Source organism: Idiotropiscis lumnitzeri, chromosome 1, assembly GCF_059441095.1.
Source record: "Idiotropiscis lumnitzeri isolate Australia: NSW breed Sydney's pygmy pipehorse chromosome 1, RoL_Ilum_1.0, whole genome shotgun sequence".
NCBI classification, from domain to species: Eukaryota; Metazoa; Chordata; class Actinopteri; order Syngnathiformes; family Syngnathidae; genus Idiotropiscis; species Idiotropiscis lumnitzeri.
In genome coordinates this window covers 34,091,331-34,107,387 of record NC_142391.1, presented here as the reverse complement: position 1 = coordinate 34,107,387, position 16,057 = coordinate 34,091,331, and the positions used below count along the sequence as shown (strand labels likewise).

General features: G+C 40.7%; 1 protein-coding gene across 2 annotated transcripts in view; it reads left to right on the top strand.

The window, feature by feature from the left end:
• Nucleotides 1–11,484, top strand: part of lnpep (leucyl/cystinyl aminopeptidase) — a 17,238-nt gene extending 5,754 nt beyond the window's left edge. For both annotated transcript variants that reach the window (XM_088296937.1, XM_088296928.1), the window contains 20 exons: nucleotides 271–473; nucleotides 577–688; nucleotides 1,551–1,790; nucleotides 2,223–2,413; nucleotides 2,791–2,929; nucleotides 3,908–4,042; nucleotides 4,151–4,271; nucleotides 4,444–4,595; nucleotides 4,681–4,794; nucleotides 4,912–5,043; nucleotides 5,134–5,272; nucleotides 5,377–5,533; nucleotides 5,638–5,726; nucleotides 6,435–6,618; nucleotides 6,696–6,852; nucleotides 8,509–8,693; nucleotides 8,790–8,951; nucleotides 9,438–9,578; nucleotides 9,656–9,737; nucleotides 9,806–11,484. In XM_088296937.1, coding sequence (XP_088153063.1) covers nucleotides 271–473; nucleotides 577–688; nucleotides 1,551–1,790; nucleotides 2,223–2,413; nucleotides 2,791–2,929; nucleotides 3,908–4,042; nucleotides 4,151–4,271; nucleotides 4,444–4,595; nucleotides 4,681–4,794; nucleotides 4,912–5,043; nucleotides 5,134–5,272; nucleotides 5,377–5,533; nucleotides 5,638–5,726; nucleotides 6,435–6,618; nucleotides 6,696–6,852; nucleotides 8,509–8,693; nucleotides 8,790–8,951; nucleotides 9,438–9,578; nucleotides 9,656–9,737; nucleotides 9,806–9,937 — 2,967 coding nt within the window. In that variant the 3' untranslated portion in view covers nucleotides 9,938–11,484. The remainder of the gene's footprint in view (nucleotides 1–270; nucleotides 474–576; nucleotides 689–1,550; nucleotides 1,791–2,222; nucleotides 2,414–2,790; nucleotides 2,930–3,907; nucleotides 4,043–4,150; nucleotides 4,272–4,443; nucleotides 4,596–4,680; nucleotides 4,795–4,911; nucleotides 5,044–5,133; nucleotides 5,273–5,376; nucleotides 5,534–5,637; nucleotides 5,727–6,434; nucleotides 6,619–6,695; nucleotides 6,853–8,508; nucleotides 8,694–8,789; nucleotides 8,952–9,437; nucleotides 9,579–9,655; nucleotides 9,738–9,805) is intronic.
• Nucleotides 11,485–16,057: the final 4,573 nt, after the last annotated feature.

The following is a 16,057-nucleotide window of genomic DNA, read 5'->3' as shown; positions in this document are numbered from 1 at the left end:
TAGTAGTCGAAGATAATTCTCTGTGCCTGCACGCCTGTATGATGCTGTACTCTCTGCTGGTGACCAAGGCAGGCACAGCCCATTAAATTAGATCGCAGCATTAAACACAAACTTGTAAACCTTTACATGATTTTTAAATATAGTATTATACTACGTTTTTTTTATATGGTATTTTTCCTTGACAACACAACTGTAAAGCACAAACCTTTGAATATAGTGTTTACATTGGATCTCAACCGATTTTCTTAATTTTTGTATCTGTGCATTCAGACCTTCCCGGCCTTAGACCCAGACGATGCTGTGTATGAGCCTCGCAGCTCCCGGCTGCTGGTGCGAGGCCTGGGAGAGAACGACGTGGATGATGATGAAGAGGACTGCGAGTCTTCAGCCCGACTTCTGGGCATGTCCTTCATGAACCGCAGTGCCACCCAGAGGTCTACCACCTCTCCTTACGTCAGACAGTCTCCACCCAGGTTGCAGGATTTTGCTACTTCTTGACTTTCTCATTATTAAATTCGTGCTTCCTGGCTAGTATGATGCATTGTAGATAAATTGGTTACATTTCCTGTGTCCTAGGTCATGTTCGCCACCCTCAGCCCGCACTATGGTTGTTTGTGTGCTATTTCTGGTCATAGTGGCGTCCATGACTATGGTGTTGTACTTTTTGCCTGGGTGCAACTTTACAAAGGTAAGAAAAATACAGAGGGCTTGAGCATTTGAGCATTTTACCTTCTGTCAACTGGGCAACGTGGACTTTTTGTGGTTGGCCTTTTTATATCACAGTTGCAACATTCAGACTTTGAATCTATACTACTGCCTTGTTGGGTTAAATTTGGATGTTCTCCCCATATTTGCATGTTTTTTTTAATTGTTATTTATTTATTTTTTTTAAACAAGCACTCCAGCTTCCCCCCACATTCGAAAATGCTGCATGTTCATTGAATATTCCTAAGGCCTATGAGCCTATTCATGAAATATGGGATCAACCTTCAGTTTGAAGTAGATTTGTTTTGTTTACATCAGGGGTGGGCAAACTTTTTGATTGGCGGGCCACAATGGGTTCTAAAATTTTACAAAGGGGCCGGACCAAGAGCAGATGGATGGAGTGTTTTGGCAACCTCACCTCATCGGAGAAAAAAAAAACATTTAATTTTAAATGAAAGTGAACAAAAGCATTACAACAATATATGTCTTTGAAAAACCACAGTATTTAGAAAATAAAACATTAACAAGGTTTATTCATTTCATTTTTTTCAAGTTCGGCGTTTAACGGGCCGCATGTGGCCCCTGGGCCGTAGTTTGCCCATGCCTGGTTTACATGGGGACTGGTTGCACGAATCCACTTTCTATGACAGTTGCGGGCTTTTTCAACGTGGGAATATTAGTTGTCGCAGTTTATAAGAAAAAACAGTACAATCCGGCTTCCTACTATTGTGGTAGGGTAGGCCCCAATTTACCCCTGACGCTTAAACACGACAGATGTAGTCGAAAATGGATGGATGGACTCTTGTTGTTGCCCATTTTTCCACTAAAATCTTCAATTTCTGCAGATGGGATGCCCAAAACAAGAGAACAAGACATCCAACGACACTGACGGTGAACTCTTCCCCTGGGCACAATACCAGCTTCCTCGTAGCATACGTCCTCTTGGCTATGATCTTACCTTGACCCCTGACTTGATCACCATGGATTTCAGCGGCCACACCGTCATCAACATGTTTGTACTTCACAACACTAAGCGCATTGTCCTGCACAGCGCTAATCTCAATATTACCAAAGCTACATTCAAGGTGAGAATTAGGTTTCTAATCTATCTGACCAAATAACTGGCTTTGGAAGCATAGCAGCATGCAATCTGTAATTTCTGTACTGCATGTCCTGTTTAACACCTAGTCATTGGTTTGCGGGAAGGTAGTGTAAAAATGAATCTGGACAAATCTTGTGATTTGCAAAAATCATGACTCAGTTGGACTACTCCTGATGGGGGAAGCAGAAAAAAACAATAAACAGTATGTGCCCTGAGATGGCTAAAAACGGGTGGAATTGACTGTTTAACTCATATTCTGCAAACGCAGTATTAATCAGAATGCCATTATTTCGTCCAGTGGACCGGCATAGAACATATTCTTCTAAATTATTTTTTTTGGTCGAACAGTTTGTTACTTAGGATTACAGTTTCTCCAAGGATCTAGTTGTTCAGTTGAGCTTTCTCTCTTTTCCAGCTTGGTGATAGTGAGGCCAGTGATGTCACAATAATGGAGAACAAGCCCAGGGAGCAGATAGCTGTAAAATTCACCGAAGAGCTGAAGGCAGGCCAGCACTGTGTGTTGACCCTGGAGTACACTGCAAGTCTGTCTCACACCTATGATGGTTTCTACAATAGTTCCTACACAGATCTCGATGGCACCAAAAGGTACATCATGCTCCAGTAGAATCTCCTAAAATAATTTGTTCAGTAACATTTACAGACTTCAATGACAATCCAACATTTTTCACCGTTATTCAAAACAAACTGAATGGATTTGTTTCTGTTTTAAAGTGTTCTGCATCTGCACGATTCAAATTACGAATACCTGCAACAGAATTGTTGGTCACTCTAATGCCAGTTTGAGGAATTTGCATTTTGATTATGATTAGTCATAATTCCAGTTCAACATATCTTTATTTCACCTCAATTTGAAGATGTTCCTTTTCAGGCAAATGTCAACATTTCTAGAATTTGCTCGTATATTGAAAATGGATGGATGAATTCCAATCCAGCATTTTAATATGTGCATCTCTTTTCCCCAGGGTACTAGCTGCTACCCAGTTTGAGCCATTATACGCACGAAAGGCCTTCCCTTGCTTTGATGAGCCATCATTTAAAGCCACCTTTCGAGTTCTAATCAACAGGAAACCAGAGCACATGACACTCTCCAACATGCCTCAGGTACTTTGACATGGGTTTAGTGTTATCATTAGTTAGTCATGCTTTTAATGTCTTCAAATTCTAGTTTAAAATCTTGCAGTCTGAATTTTGTCATAGGCGGTGCTGGTGGTGACATGTTGAGTGAAAATGATAAAGTTTGGCTTGTGCCTGGCTGCTTGGTGATAAGAGAAGCGAGGCTGAATTGAATGGGAGGTCTTCTCCTGCAACTTCACTTTTCTCTCTACAGTTGCAATCAGTCAAAATGCTAAACTACAGAATGGAGTTTGAAATGGGTATCCACAACCTGATTAGGGGACACTGCTTAACTAAACTGACCTTAAATGGTAACTCGTTTAAAAGAGGGGTGCCCAAGTCCGGTCCTCGAGAGCCCCGATCCAGCGTGTTTTAGATGTTTCTCCCCTCCAGCAAACCTGATTCAAATAGTCTGGATCTTTGCCAATCATCTGCAAAGCTTGCTGACGACGATTGACCAGGCTTGGCAATCCTTGTTTTAAACCATCTGTAGTCACGTCACATCACGGTAACTTACACTGTATTACAAATTACACATCTGTACTCGCTACTCTCAAGTGGTAATTTCCACTAAACAGTAAATATTCAGCATCAATATATTCTCATTGGCCATAACATCAAAGACTACCAGTGCAATATACTGAGGTATAAAACCAAGACGACTTTTATTATTTTACATTGGGCTTTATATGCTGTGCACAATACTGCAGCCACAATAAAACAAACCTTGTTCAATTATTATGTCTCTGAGCGAAGCAATCGAAATGGAGCATCATTATCAGGGCAAAAGCATAATTCACATGTTGGATCTCATATTTAGTAGGAGTGCCTAATGTTGTAGCTCGTGATTGTATTGTAAGGTATTAGGTAATACATCTTTTTACATTATGGCCATGCAGGTATTTTAGTTTGAGCAAAGTTCGTCTCAGAAACAACAAAACATTCACCCTCTGATGTGTGTCTCAGGCAAAGACAAGGCACCTTGCCAGTGGCCTCATGCAGGATGAGTTTGCAAAGACCAGTGTCAACATGAGCACTTACTTGGTGGCATTCATCGTTGGTAACTTCACCGCCGTGAGCAAAAACGTGTCTGACACTTTGGTAGGGCTGATTTTTTTTTTTAAGTGATTCTTCCATTTGGATGATCTCTTTTTTAATATATCATTCACACTGACCATCTGAATCTGTATCACATGATTGGATTTTTAGGTGTCTGTGTACAGTGTGCCACAGAAGAAAGAGCATACTGACTATGCTCTGGACACGGCATCCAAACTACTGGAGTTCTACAATGACTTCTTTGAAATTGACTATCCGCTTCAGAAACTTGGTAAATGTTGTTGTTAGTGGCATTTTCTTGAGCATTTATGTGACAGAATGTCGGTCATTTGCAGTAGCAGGTTTATATTTGATGACTAAATTCCAACATTATCGTAATTCTTTTTCTTCTCAGTATTAGAAAACCCAGTTCACCCCCGGAATCTTATTGTCTTCTTTTTCAGACTTGGTTGCCATCCCAGATTTCCTGGCAGGAGCCATGGAGAACTGGGGTCTGATCACCTTCAGAGAAAGCAACCTACTGGTGGGGGGACATGCCTCTCTTATGCAAAAACAAGACGTTGCTTCCGTCATTGCACATGAGCTGGCTCATCAGGTACTTGTTATTTGTTTGTTTCTATGTCCACATGCACTGAAATATGAGGATGTGGGTGCAATAATGTAGCACCGATGTGTTCCAGTGGTTTGGAAATCTTGTCACAATGAGCTGGTGGAGTGACCTGTGGCTCAACGAAGGCTTTGCCACTTACATGCAGTACACGTCACTGCAGATAGTGATGCCACAGCTTGATATGGTGAGTGATCGTTAATATTGAACAAAATTAGTTTGGAATTTCTCATTCAGTTCATCTGTATGCAATATGACAATGTCAGGCACTGTGCCATTACTTTTTATGTGTTTGTGTTTGTAGGGCAACTTGTTCTTAGCGGTTCGATTCAGAGCATTGGACATAGATGCACTTAACTCTTCCCACGCTGTCTCTACCGAAGTCAATACACCAGAGCAGGTGCAAGAGATGTTTGACTCCGTGTCCTATCTGAAGGTGCGCTTCTCTATATTTCTAATATGTGTCCTGCCCATTGGATGCATAGTTCAGGTAGCCAAAAAATGTCGTGGTCCTTTCGTCTTCCAGGGGGCTTCCATTCTTCTGATGTTGAATGCCTCTTTGCCTGGTGATCAGCACTTCAGAAAAGGAATCATTCAGTATCTGAAACAGTTCTCCGGTTCAATCACTGACACTGACGACCTCTGGAATAGTCTTACAGAGGTAGGTGCATTGTTGTTACACTGTAATTATGATTTTCAGAATGGATGAAAATATGATACAGGCACCTGAAATGGCGTGGATCATTTTTTTTGGGGTGTCCTCAGGTAGAAGTCTCAAGTCAGCATCCAAATGTGTCAGAGATGATGAGGTCATGGACATCCCAGAAAGGCTTCCCTTTAGTTACAGTATCCCGTAAGGGGGATGAAGTGACCTTATATCAGGAAATTTTCCAGCTCACGATAGACAACGCCACGCATTCCTCCAGGTGGGCTACGTCTCCCTCCTCCTCCTCTCCTATCTTTCTTGTGTTAAGTGGTCACGGAAAAGTCACCAGACCAAAGGTAAATTTTATTTTTTACAATCTCCTAGCTTGTGGGCTATTCCAGTGACCTATGTGAATGACAGCTGTGGTTTGGGCCCTGAGTGCAGGCAGGTGTTCATGCTGAAGACCAAATCAGGTGAATGACAATCATCTTATAACTAACAATGATTTATATGTATGTTTGAAATGGGTCATTGAGTAATTTGAGTACCTCAGCTTGTGGCGTTTTTTTCTGCATCACCCGCTTCTTTACATGTAGCATTTGTTCATGCTATTCAAGACAGTAACATGAGAACAACAGAAGGCCAACTTCAAAATAAACCTCACCGACAACAGCAACGCAACGTCCTGAAATAATGTTCAGTCACAGATAAGGGCGCTAAAAAAAACCCACTTAATTAATTAATGCTGGCAGAATTCAAATTACTTCATGTAAGTACTTCATACACTTTGATGCTGACTGCCTGACGCAGGTGCCCTTCCTACCGTTCACTTTTGAATAAACCAGGCTTACTCAAGTGTGTTGTTTTTTTAGCCAGCAAAATCACTACTGTGGTTGTGACATTACTTTGTCTCATGTCTAGAGAGGAAAATGGTGTGCTGCTATTTTCAGTTCAAATTTAATGATCAAACGTTGATTCTCCAAAAATGGAAAAACAGTTTGCCATTCATTCTTTAGTGGAAATGTGTTGATTCTGTATCATTAACCGAGAAAGAAAAAAATCCTAATACGTAATTATTCGATATTATTTTCAAAATACCAAAATATAGTGTAATCAGTTGCCAAAGTTGGCGCATGTTTAGTGCTAATTTGGTGAAACACATTTGTATGCCTTCTTCTTAGCAACTCTTAAGGTGCCAGAAACTGTGAAATGGCTGAAGTTGAACTACAGGAGCACAGGCTTCTACATCGTTGACTATGGAGATGAAGGCTGGGCGGCTCTGACAGACGCCTTGTCCAACAACTTTCAAGTTCTCACACAGGAGGATCGTGCCTCGCTGATACACAACATCTTTGCTCTCTCCGCGTAGGTTTACAAATCAAACACGATTATGTAGTTGTGTTCATGCTCAATGTTGTTTACTGTCTTTCGCTTCACCTCAGACTGGGGCGCGTGTCCTTCCGTCAAGTTCTCAGCCTCCTAAACTACATGCCAAATGAAAATGACGCAAGTCCTGTGAGTGAGGCCTTGCTGCAGCTCAACCACATCTACCAGATGCTGCACAAAAGATATGAGCTGGGCCTCGTTGCCCGCATGAAGGTGCACACACACACACACACAGAGTCGAAAAGATATTGTTAAAATGTTTCAGCGTTCTTTAAATAGGGAGGTTGCATTCATATAACGGACAAGTAAGTGGTGAAGCGTATCAAAACAAGTCATCTGATCTGTACTATGTCTAACCGAATGGTATGGCTTGGTGTAGTGTACCGCATTTTCCAGAATATAAGTCACACTCTTTTTCATAGGTTGGCTGGTCCTGGAATTTAGACTCTGGAGTGACTTATTTGTAAAAAAAAAAAAAAAAAAAAAAAGTAATATCACAGATACAGCCGCGAGAGGGCACTCTAATCTTATGCACCGATATCGGCTACTCCTTACAAAGACAAGTGAGAACGACTAACTATAAATCCCCCTCAAGAAATTCATAATCTGCAGACTAATAAGTTACAAGTAGTGAAATTTGCAGCTGAAAACTGTCATCGATCAGCAGAGAGAGGGTTTGGAGTGAATGAGCAACTTCTTAGGGACTGGCGAAAAGCGGTGGCTACATTTACTGCGATAAAGAAAACAAAAAAAAAACCCTGAAAAATAGATGACCATAGCTAGAGAAACGAGTTCGCCAGTGGCTGCTTGAACAACGCGCTACGAGAGAGGCTTACCATACATCTCCATGCTTAGGTAGTTGCCAAGACGATGAATATAAATGACTTTGCAGGAGGACCTTCTAGGTGCATCCGCTTCATGCAACGCAACTGCCTCTCTCAGAACCCAAACTGTGACGTCTCAAAAACATAAACATGAACTGGACACCTTGTCTGTTCATGTTTATTTTTTGGGTAGAATAAAACAACATCGTGTTAACATATCTTACTCGTATTCAACTTGTTCTTTATTCTTTTATTAATGTTATAACTTGCCTTTCAAGATGAAATGACCGTTTTTGACCGAGTATTTTGTAAAATAAATTGCCTGCGAAAAATGCGACTTATACTCCAGTGCGATTTATGTATGGGTTTTTTTTCTCCCCCGTTATGCATTTTTGGGCTGGTTCGACTTGTACACCGGAGCGACTTGAAGTCAGGGAAAATGCCGTAATAGGACTGCACAATATATCGAAAAAAAATATTGATATTGCAAGTGGCCTATGCAATATGCATATCGGAAAGACATGCAATGTTTTTTCATGTGACTGTTTGCGTTTATCTGACTTTCACCAGTCACATGCAAACTTGAATACACATCACCACCCAGTAGTTGGACATTCTCTCGGGAGAATTACAATTAATTACCGTATCTAAGGACTCATTGAGCTTGCTTATTTTGCCACATGGAAAAAAAATGGTATTTCTTTCGCAGTATGTCGCAATAATATTGATATCGCTATAGTCAGCATCAATATCGCACATCACATGTTCTGAAATGTTTTAAATATATAAGGTGGTCCTTCTCTGGACACTTGATTCATTGTAGCATGTATTTACACAAGCAGATTTGCAAGTACTTTGCTATTTCATTTTGGCTCTCTGGATCATTTGCATTTCCCTTTTAAACTATTTTTTATTTTTTCGGTAATCATGGCAGCAAAAAAAATGTGCTACATTACTTAACAAACATTGTAATACATTTTTCAACTCATGTTATCTTTTTAACCATTTAAAGTTACCATCTCAATTCTCCTTGAAATATTGGCAGAAATATATTCTGAATCACTTTGGTGCACTGATGGATAAGCAAACATGGGCCATGGAGGAGAGTATGTCCAAACAGAATCTGCGATCTGCCCTCTTAAAGACGGCCTGCAATCTGGGGCAAGAAAAATGCAAGCAGCAAGCAAAATCCTTGTTTAAGCAGTATGTCGAGTCGAATGGAACCTTCCAGTGAGTAACTTATTTTTTATTGAGCATACAAATAAATTGTTTCAATGAAAATACAGTTGACGAGGTTGTTAACCTGAAATGTGATGTTTTTGGTAGGATTCCTGGTGATCTGCAGCAAGTTGTATTCAGTGTAGCAGCTCAGTCCAATGAAGACTGGGAAACTTTGCTCACCATGTATCACTATGCCACTTACGACTCGGAGAAGGAAAATATGCTCGAGGGTTTAGCTTCCACGCCGGATGCACAGAAGATTGTGTGGCAAGTATTGTATATAGCCAGGATCAACGCATTCATCATAACATGACATAATTGCTAATAGGCTATTTGTAGTTTAGGGTGTGCTGTGGTCGCCTTTAGGCAACACTGCTGTAGGCAATTTGAACCAAACTCATCAGAAATAAGACAAACTTATTCTGTTTAGTATTTTGTTCTCTGTGACAACATTTGTAACTATGGTTCGATGGATACTAGGTGGCCGCAACAGGGTTGACGTAGAATCTGCAAGTTTGCAGTTTATTCCTGTTCATTTCTGGAAAATTCCCATGCGGTGTTTTTTGATGAAGTCCCATATAAAATTTCCAACTTCGAAATCCCTTGCACACACACCAAAAAGCTGAGTTGCCATTTTTGGCTTACACTGCTGGACTGAAGTTTCATTATTTGATGAAAATGTTTTGATCTTGTTTTGTTGTTTTGTACCTGAAATGGATTTTACACTCATTACACTCGCGTTGTTCCTTCCAGGCTTCTCACTGTAGGTTTGGATGGTAATATCATCAAGGTGCAGAACCTTGCCTTGCTCTTCAGAACAATCTGCCAAAGCTTTGCCGGCAACTTGATTGCTTGGGACTTCGTTCAAGACAACTGGAACCAGCTCATACAAACGTGTGTGGTGCATTTTAAGAAAAAAAAAAAAGGTTCATACATGAGGACAAAACATAATCTAATGTTTTTGCTTTTAGGTTCCCTATTGGTTCATTTTCCATTCAATCAATCATCAAATCTGTCACCTCTCAGTTCTCTGCAGAGCCACACCTTGATCAGGTATATATTTTTGATCTCATAAAAAAAGTTCAGTGGGTGTTGTCTTATACTTTGTCGGGTGTGTGCAGGTGCAGTGTTTCTTCTCCAGCCTGCGGGAACGCGGTTCTCAGTTGCGAAGCGTGCGGGAAGCGTTAGAAACCATCCGACTGAACCAGCGCTGGATGGAGAGGAATCTTCCCTCCCTTCATGAATTTCTTTAATGCAGGCCAGGCACAACTTCCATTCTCCACTCGCCTCCCTGCCCCGATACCAGTTTAGCTGGCCGACTGGTGTACGTTGTCAAGACAACTGCAAAGTTTGCACCTTTGTCTCTTAGCTCTGTTTATCCAGGTCTGAGTTGAGCTGGACCGGGGTAACTTCTTATGAATGGCTCCTGTGAGATTTTAGCTAGCTCAGGGCGGCTCTGATTGTATTTGACAGAAACATGTCAGACCTAAACACTCCTCACACTTGAAGCTGTCGACCAAACATCACATCTGACAATCATGCGATCCACTTTGCTTTACAGACCCTTTCAATCAGCTGTGTATTGGCTGCTACTAAAACAGCAAGTACATGTGTGTCAACACTACAGTGGTTCCGATCCATAATCCAAGGACAGTCTCTATTATTTGATATATAGACTACTGCACATTTAGACACATGGGCAGGTAAAATTTCCATTGGTTCCTCTTGGTAAAATGTGTACAGAAACAATAGCAGCAAGCAATTATGCATCTTGGAGTGTTCAATATATTTGGAAGGGTGACTAAGTGATTGGTTGATGTTTAAAAAAAAAAAAACCTCCTTCCCACAATGTACAGTAGATGGCGCAGTGCACCACTGTCATGGTTTAAAGCAACCGAAGTGTCTTAAAGAAAGCAGCACACTGGTCACATATTAAGTTTGCAACAGTGATCTGATAGTCATGCTTTAAAAAAAAAAAAAAAAAAAGAGACGAGATTTTTAATGTATATACAGTTTGTTCGGCCCCACAACAGCAGTGGCAGTTTTGGAGGTGCCATTTTTATTTAAACACTCGTCTTGACTTTGCTCCACTTTGGTTTTAGCTTTTTCTTGTGTACATAGAATGTATAGTGGACAGTAGTGTTGATAAAATTTGATCAAGGCTCTTGTCCAAACACTTTTTACTGTATTTCTTGAATGTCTAACACCGCCAGGAGGTCACTTATGGAGGCGTTGTTTGTATAAGGGCTCTTGTGTATAGAATAATGTTTATTTTGGGTATCTGTCCACATCTGCCTGATTCAATGGTTTAAACTTACTCCATCTCCATAATAAATAGCTGCCAAGCTATTTATCATCTTTACTTGACCCCATCCCCACCGCAAGTTTTACTCCTCTGTGTATTTCTTAACAGATGTGCACTTGCTGCTCAGATTTTAATTGACCTCACAAACATTACATAGATTCCTACTAAATGTACACTTGCAGTATCTTCTTGCAGTTAACAAAACGTTAACATAAATCCTTTTAAGATGTCGTATCCGTTTGTTTCTGCTCCTGTTTGGGCGCCACTAGCAACTCAGTGTTAACGATTTGTTATGAGACAGGAGATGAGATATCATCGTGAGGCGTAGCCTTCCATAAGTACGAGCACACTTGCACAATGCCTGAGATACTCATCCGATCACATGATTCTACAGCCATCATATTATATAAATATGTGCTTGCGGAATAAAACAGCTTGTAATTTGCTCTCTAAAGACATAAAGGAAATTTTGATTAAAAGGATGCCTCACATTGAGTGTTTGTTGGTGTTATTGTAGGGTGTGTTTTAATTTTATTTTTCCTTAATTTTTTTTTTTTTTGAGCCTTTTCAATTTTATGTGGGTCTACAGCAGCCATGTCCAAAGTCTGGCATGGGGGCCAGAAGCGGCCCTTGTCCAAATTTCCACCAGCCCGCAGCCTCTGGCATCCAGTGAATAATGCGTGGCCCGCACGTACTGTTGACCACAGTAAAAATACACCCAAGATGGCAGCAGACCTGTGCTCTTCTCGGTGTGTTTGGAAATACGCTGCAAGCGCACTCTGCCTCTCCGAACACACCACTCTAAAATAAAGACTGTAGCGAAGAAAAAAAAAGAGTTGCGTCCAGGACGATTGTTAATTGGTGTATTTTTTTTCACTGAAATGCAAAACTATTGTCCGGCTAATTTGCTAAGAGAATGTGGCTGTTTTTGAGGTATTTAATATCAAGAGTTACTACCAGCTGAAATGTGCAAAATATGCCCAAGTAACCAACGCCATGAAAAATGAAAGCAACTGGTAGCTGATGGTCGACCCCCTCACGTTTCCACCAAATCTGGCCCTCTTTGCAAAAAGTTTGGACACCCCTGCTCTGCATTCTAAACAATACCTTACATTTGTTAAGCCTCTAAAGTTGTGCTGAAAATGTTCACTTAAATCACATCTTGTTTGTTTTATTTCCAATCCATTGTGCTGGTGTAAACACTTGTCACTGTTCAAATATCTGTGGGCTTCCTGTCATGTGTTGGAATGATGACGTGTGTCAAAAGTCTCTTATCTCGTTCCAAGGAGGTTGCCATGCTGGCTAATTTGCATCTGGCTGTCTTCCTGTAAGTGGGTGTAGCAGCCTCATTCTTGCTTCATCGACTTTTCTTCATTTATCGAAGGCCTCAACTTCAAAGAATCAAACATTGAGTTCAACTTGGTGTTGTCAGCTGGTTCACAGGGAATGTATTTTTCTATTAACGCTCAACGACTTTGAAAGACATACATAGCGCTCGGTTGAACTCAAAGTTGGATGTTCATGGCACAGAAATACACTCTGTATTATAGTGGATACAAAAAGTCTTCAGACCTTTGTTCAAAGATTTTTGTGATATTAAGGAAACGATATCAAGATAAATAATTAGGAAAATCCCCCCAATTAGGACAGGCAATTCAGCTTTATTTATATACAGCAGCATAAGGTAATGTAATGTGCCTCACATAATTCCAAAATAACATTTAAAGGGAAACGAATTTAACACAAAAAAATACAGAAACAAGAATTCAATATCTTTAAAAACAAAGTAGAAAAATAAAAAGCAGTTGACTAAAATTGCAAGAATGTATAGAGTTGAAGAGGTAAAAATTGAAGATTGAAATGCTCTCAAACAAACGTAAGTGTGGAAGCGCCATTGTGGAGTACACATTTTTGATGTGCAAATATGTTCCAAATTCAAATGTATTTGTTGGCTAAATACCAAAAACAGCTTTTTTCCTCATAAAGCCACGGGCTTTTGGGGCTGACTTCAAATGTATTTCAGAGGTTCTAGTAGGGCTTTCCTAAATTTTGTTTTTAGCAGTGATAACACTGACTCGCCTTTGGCCTTCACCTTTGCTTTCATTGGGCCGCTTCTCCTCACAAGGTTTTGCGAGGTGTGCTGGAGCCTATCCCAGCTATCTTTGGGCAGTAGGCGGGGGACACCCTGAACTGGTTGCCAGCCAATTGCACGGCACAGAGACGAACAACCATCCGCGCTCACACTCATTCCTAGGGGCAATTCAGAGTGTCCAATCAACCTGCCAAGCATGTTTTTGGAATGTGGGAGGAAACCCACGCAAGCATGTGGAGAACATGCAAATTCCACACGGGAAAGCCGGAGCCGGAATCAAATCCATGACCTCTGCGCTGTGAGGCCATCGTGCTAACCAGTCGCCCCACCGTGCTGCCTCTTTCATTAGACCATCATTTTAATTTTACACATGGGAGATATTATGTCCAATAAACTGCAGAGCCAATGGCAAGCATGTATTCTGTTATTATGTAAAGTAAGGGCGCATTAGAGTTTTTTGAACCCCGAGTCTAAAAATAGATTACTGCGAAGTACAATCAAGCCCCCACAAAGACAGCATTGATTGTTGACAGCATGTGATTTTCACTTGTAGAGTCAGCCCTTCATCACCAAGACGCTGAATTATACTTTCAATTAAAATCAGTGTTATGCGGGGCATGCAGTGAACCCATTGTTGACTCCTGCTATGGCTTAAAAATGGAAGTTCTTCACCCAGCTTTTAGCTTCCAACTGTGGAGTAGAGAAACTAATGGTGGGGGCGGTTATATTAGGATTCAGCAAAATTCAAATTGCTCACTCCCATACAGCGTTTGAAAATGGGTAGATACAAAAAAAATATATATTTTACGTCACACTTGATGGTGGACAGTCACTACAAATAGCCAACATTATATGTATACAAGCAAATAAATCAATTTAATTGAATATTTAAAAAATATATCCCCATTCACCATCTACCAAAATCAAATAAACACCACTGGTCTGTTATGAAACAAAAATACAGAGCAAGGTGTTCTCATCCTACATGGGAATATCTGACACTGCATTTAACTGCTTTACCTTATATGACTCAGACCGCATTCACTTTATCCAAATACCAACATTCTCCCTTGTCTTCGGGTGTTCCTCAAGGCTTTGTCTGTGATCCGATTAAGTTCATAATCTACTGCCTCCCTTCCGGCCATATTATTTGAAAGCACAGCATACATTTGCATTGATTCGTAGGTGTCAGCCAGCTCTACCTGTCTATCCAGCTCACCTACTTCTTCCAATTAACTCCCATGGATACTGTCCAGGAATTCATATCATAGCTCTCTAATTCAGTTTCTCAAACTCAACAGTGAATCAAAAATGAGCCTCTATGGCACCAAATAAACACTCTCTAAAAGCAGTACTTCATCGGAATAACATCTCATCAATTACGCGGTTATCCTCATTGGCACTCTTTCATTTCAGTCATACATTAATTGCATCATGTGGCTCCAACATCCAATAAACTTGGCCCACAATATTTCACCAACCTGCTCCTCATCGCCATACCCTCTAGCTCACTTGCGTCATCCTCATCTATTTAGCTTCTTCGGAACACTTAGGGAACAATTCCACTTCACACTATTAATTCTGACTTTTCAAATGAAAGGTCCTGAGAGAACCTTTGCCCGGTTCTTTTTTCTCTGATGGTAGCTATGCTAATAGTATCGAGTAGAAGACTGTATATTCTCAGAGGAACGAGGTAAAGCATGCCAGAAAGATCGAGACACGGTCGCGGAGCCTTTTTGTGCTAAATTGCAGAGATAGACCTAATCCATCCAAAATGATTCCTGGAGCGACTGCCTACCCCGCTTGTGACTCTGTGGGACTCCACGCTGGTAAGTGGTTTCAAGTAGATGTCAGAGTGCAGATGGATAGAAAAATGCTGAGCTAGGAGGACAGGTCAAAGCCACACAACGGCCAAGCTCTAATTACATATACCAAATGGCTTGTTTTGCTTTTTCTTTATTTATTGCTACAATTTGAAATACAAACTCTGTGTTCCGGAAACAATACTATTATAGCTCTTTTTAATATTCTCATTTGCATTAAAGTTCATTCTAGTTACTGGGTGTGTATAAAAAAAAATGAAGTGAAAATGTCAACACCTAATGAATTATGTATGCCATTGATATTTTGGCCAGGCAAATAGTGGCCATGCGCCACTCTGATGACTCAGAGTTGATGAGGCTTAATAGTAGAAGATCAATGCCCGCGTAATTGTTGAAGCGCTTCCAAAGCACCTGCTTAAAGGATATTAACCAAACACGTGCCGAGTGCCTGAAATGACACAAGCGAATGCCATGCTAATTATCCATCCATTCATCATCTGTTCCGCTTTTCCTCACGAGGGTCGCGGGCGTGTTGGAGCCTATCCCAGCTGTTTTTGGGAAGTAGGCGTGGTACACGCTGAACTGTTTGCCAGCCAGTCGCAGGCCACACAAACACGAAAAATCACTCGTGGTCACACTCTTACCTAGGGAAAATTTAGAGTGTTCTATCAACCTACCATGCATGATTTTTGTAATGTGGGAGGTAAAAGGAGTACCCGGAGAACACCCACACGGGCATGGGGAAAAACATGCAGACAACTCCACGCCGGAATTAAACCCACAAACTCTGTACTGTGTTTACAAATTTATTACTCTCAAAAGTGATGGATATTTGACTTTAAAGGCCGAGTGTAAAGTAAACTGGACTGGCTATATTTTGAGTAAGAAATCTACTTGAGTACAATGTATGGTGCTATACAAGTTTATTTACATAACGTGTTTTACAACAGCTGGATCTGGAACAAAGCACTTTCGGTGTGGTGTAATATAAATTAGCAGGAAATTGGAACACAAATTAAAACCCATAAAGACATATACAGGAGATACCAGAAGAACCGCAGAATAGCGAAAGTCTCATGTTGAGTCAAAAGCAAAAGAATATAAATGTGTCTTCAAACAAGTTTTAAAAGTGGACAGAGAAGTGGACACTAAA